This window comes from Palaemon carinicauda, chromosome 10 (assembly GCF_036898095.1).
Source record: "Palaemon carinicauda isolate YSFRI2023 chromosome 10, ASM3689809v2, whole genome shotgun sequence".
Taxonomy (NCBI): domain Eukaryota; kingdom Metazoa; phylum Arthropoda; class Malacostraca; order Decapoda; family Palaemonidae; genus Palaemon; species Palaemon carinicauda.
Genome location: NC_090734.1, coordinates 80,226,309 through 80,231,308, shown reverse-complemented (window position 1 = coordinate 80,231,308; position 5,000 = coordinate 80,226,309). Strand labels below are relative to the sequence as shown.

Here is a 5,000-nt window from a genome sequence, read left to right as displayed (position 1 = left end):
ATAAAGAAATAACTATGTTTTAGACCACTGTGATATGAAGCAACTACATTTGCATCACTTACAGAATCCCGAGTATACCTGGGCCTATGCCGTCGACGCCAAGTCCACTGGAGACATGAAATCCGCAAGGGAAGAGCGTCGGGGTGACGTTGTTGTGGGACAGTATTCGGTTGTGGACCCTGATGGAACTCTGCGCACAGTGGATTACTCAGTTGCTCCTGGCACTGGATTCCAAGCCACCGTCACTAAGGAAAGAGCTGATGACCTTTCCAGCAGCCCAGTCAAATACTATCGGGAACTTCAGCATTCCCAGAATCAAGGTCAACTGAGCAATAGATATCAGCAACAACATCAACATTCCTTCAGGAATCAAAATGAAGAGACTCGGTCCTTGAATCAGCAAACCTATTCTAATGACTTTGCTAACCAAGGAAACGGCCAGAATGATTACCAAAACCAGTTCCAGAACCAGCAATATCAATATGAAAATGAAGGACGTTTCCATAACCAACAGTCAAACAGAAATCAATTCCAAAACCAACAATACTATAGACAAAATTCCCAAAATCAAGACATAAATAATCTTTATTTAAAAAAGAATGATGGCAATTCTGTCACCAATGAACGTTATGGATACAACAGAAATGACTTTAATAATAATCAATACAATTCCCAAAGAAGTTTGTATTCCAGAGATGGACAGAACTCTCAGTCTTATGCACGCTTAATTGGAAATACACACAGGCAAAACTATAATCAATACAATACCAATTACAATAACCAGCAAGCTCAATTCCAGAGACGTGAAAACTACAACCAGTACCAGCAAAACAGAGACTCAACAACATATACCTCAGATCAGTACAGGAAGAACTATTACAATACACAACAGGAACGAAATAACAAATATAATCCCAACACCCAGTACAGAGACAGCCAATTCAATCAAAATCAGTATGATAATCAGTATTACCAAACCCAGCAAAGGAACAATGAGAGACAACAGTACAACGAAAATATCTTGCGAAGGAACTCGAACTACAACAGCCCTAATTACTATCAGGGAAAGCAATATAACCAAGCCAATCCATCACGGAGGTCACAGCACCACGGAAAAGGTCAATACAGAGATAATCGTTTCTCCCAGAATCACCAAAGTCACCTGAACAATCATAACTTAGGACAGAACTCCCAGTTCTACTTACGTCAAAGATTCCAGAATCAAAACCAAAACAGAGATAGGAATTACTCCCCGATTAGTGTTGTGCTTGCTTGAAGGAACTGACTGCATGGTTAATGAAAAGTATTCTTTCATATATGCATTATTATATATTTTTTGTAAACTCTTAACTTTTATTTGGTAATATGAAAGAAAGGTAACGGTGAAGATATAAAAGGATGTATCCACTTACATCATGTTCATGACTTTTAAAATTTTTCCCTTTTGTTTCATTCTATTTTATCGCTGATTCTTCTACAACTAGAACAACAAGTTATCACTAGCAATCCTGTAACACTGGTGATTGTATTGTTATAATATACTTACAATTGATTAAAATAGATGATTTCTTTTATTTCCCTTGAATAAGATTTTATTTAGCTACATATATCCGTTAAGTTTGAAAAAAGATTTTTAAAACAAAGAAGACAAGTTCTTTTACAGAAATCATTTATAAAAACAAGAAAAAAAAACATTCACTGACAACTTTAAAAGGAAACTATGTTTGTACAAACATAGTCATATATATATATATATATATATATATATATATATATATATATATATATATATATATATATATATATATATATATATACTGTATATATATATATATATATATATATATATATATATATATACTGTATATATATATATATATATATATATATATATATATATATATATATATATATATATATATATACTGTATATATATATATATATATATATATATATATATATATATGTATATATATATATATATATATATATATATATGTATATATATATATATATATGTATATATATATATATATATGTATGTACATATATATATATATATATATATATATATATATATATATATATATATATATAAATATGCATATATGATTGTAGATATATATATATACATATATATATATATATATATATATATATATATATATATATATATATATATGTATATATGTGTGTATATATATATTTATATATATACTGTATATATATATATATATATATATATATATACAATATATATATATATATATATATATATATATATAAATATATACATACATATATATGCGTGTATATATATATATATATATATATATATATATATATATATATATATATGTATATATATATATATATATATATATATATATATATATATATATATATATATATATATATATAATGAAGAGTTAAATAAATGATAGAAGAAATGGTAGATCGTTCATAGAGTTAAAAAAAGATTAAATATTTTGTTTCAGAGGACATGAAATAATCGTAAAATATGGAGTTGATTTTCTTGTTAATAAATATTTTGTAGATAACATAGCGGAATTTTATAGTACTGATGATAGAATTGGAGGATTAACTATTAAACCAAATAAGCTGTATAATATTCAAGCGTATTCACCAATAACATGCTGTACGGGGGAAGAAAGCAAAAAATTTTTGGAAGATCTGCAAATATATATGACGGAAAACTTGAGACTGAATTTCATATTTGATTTGGGCAATTCTAATGCTAAGTAAGTCAAGGGAAGAGAGGTGAATTAGTAGTAAGGAAATTTGAAGTAGGCACAAGGAAAGACAGAGGAGACATGGCTGTAAAATTTGTTGAATGATACAATCTTAAAATTTTGAACACTTTTTTTTATCTTTTAGAGAAAAAAGGAGCATGGAAAGTAGACATGAAAAAGCTTAAATATAGAAACAATAAACCAAATAGATTTTTATTATTCGTGAAAAAGGTTAATTTAGTTAAGAATATGTGTTAAACAAGTTAAAGTCCGGCGACCATAGAATGGTGAGAACTTCTTAGATCGAAGGAAAGAAAGAGAAAAAAAAAAGACAATTTAAGAATGAAAATGAAAACTCCCGCTATAAGATAAAACTGTGATAAATTTAGTTTAGAAATACAAAGTAGACACTCCCAGCTGCATGATGATGTGGAAGCAAGTTAGGGAAAAATAAATAGTAATCTAACAAAATTTGTATTGGAATCAGCACAAGAGATAGGCGCATAAGTCAGTAACTAAGATCAAGAAAAGCTATCAGAAAACACCCAAAACTTGATAAATAAAAGATTGGAAGTGAGGATAAAATCCAAGAGAGAGGAAATAGAATTAGCGCGACTATCCAACTAAAATCCCAAGAATTTCGTAAACATAATCAGACTAAAATTGAGGAAACACTAAAGAAAGGAAAAAGCATAAAGTTAATTAGAAGAAGAACTTGAACAGGGAGACAACAATTGTTTGCTTTAAAGGATGCAAATGGAAATATAAGCAATAGATATGGAGTGATACAAATTGCAGAGGTTATTTATACAATGCTATGTAATAGTGTTATAAGAAATAACTTCACCAATAGAAATAATGAAACACTAGAGACGGTACCTCAAGTAAGAGTAGGGAAGGCAAATACAGTATTAAAAGTCATGAAGAGGCAACGCAGAAGGAGAGATTGGACTAACAATTAATCTAATATTAGATAAAGGAGATCTCATGGTACTGAAGCTCGCTGAACTTAAAAAAAAATGTCTGCAGTTTGGAAAAATTCTTTATTATACTAATTCACAAAAAGAGAGACATAAAACACCTGAAAGCTACCGTCCAATAAGTTTATTTTCAGTAATATATAGGATGTTTACAAAGGTAATATTAGTCCTAATAGGAAGACAGCTAGATTTTAATCAATGAAGAGAGCAGGCAAGTTTAGAAGTGGTTAGTATTTACATCATCATTATCAAAATTATTACTATTATTACAATTTCTAAAATCATTATTATTATTAATATTCTTAAACTATTATTATTATTATTTTTTTTTTTTTTTTTTTTTTTTTTTTTTTTTTTTTTTTTTTGCTGTTCACAGTCATCACTGACTGGTAATTTTATAGTGTGGGATTCCAGGTCACATCCAGTTACCTTAGGAGTCCATCACTCTCCTTATTATGTGTACTGTTTCAAGTAGTACACTTTTTCTGAACCAGGAGGCCACGGAACATGGAAGCGGATGGAAGCGGAAGCAGGATCGGACATAGCACCAGGATTGGTTGGTTCCTCTCCGTGGTCTCCATCTTCGTGGTCTCTATTTTAGGTCAGTTTACTTGATGACGACAATCAGGTACCTGACCATCCTCATTTATCCTTGAGTTATATACCTGACTGCCGGACGAAGCCCTTCTATTTCTAGGAGTTCCATTCACGTCGTTGTGGTTGATTTCTTCATTTGTATTCATCATTTCTGAGTTTACTATTTAACCCATAGCTGGTCCCTACCAATCAATGGCAGGTACTCATTTTTACAGCTGAGTGCACTGGGGTAATCATGGTAAAGATCCTTACCCAAGGGATCACGGCCGCGGTGGGGACTCGAACTTACGCTGATCGTTGTTGTTGTTCCCGGGATTCACAAGGCGAACGCTCTAACCACTCAGCCACGGCTGCCACTTTATTATTATGATTATTATTATTATTATTATTATTATTATTATCATTATTATTATTATTATTATTATTATTATTATTATTAATAAAAATAATGAAAATATTAATGTTATTATTAATATTATTATTAATATTATTATTAATATTAATATTATTATTAATGTTATCATTAATATTATTAATATTTATATTAATAAAATCATTATTAATATTAGTAATATTGATATCAATAATAATATTATTAATATTAATATCAATATTAATAATATTAATATTAATAATGATAATCTTAATATTAATATTAATAATATTAAT

The 5,000-nt window shown here is 28.8% G+C and overlaps 1 protein-coding gene across 1 annotated transcript in view; it reads left to right on the top strand.

The window, feature by feature from the left end:
• The window catches only part of LOC137648077 (GATA zinc finger domain-containing protein 14-like), a 1,557-nt gene extending 281 nt beyond the window's left edge, over positions 1-1,276 (top strand). Inside the window, exon 2 of the mRNA XM_068381014.1 lies at positions 65-1,276. Within this exon, the coding sequence (XP_068237115.1) occupies positions 65-1,276 (1,212 nt within the window). The remainder of the gene's footprint in view (positions 1-64) is intronic.
• Positions 1,277-5,000: the final 3,724 nt, after the last annotated feature.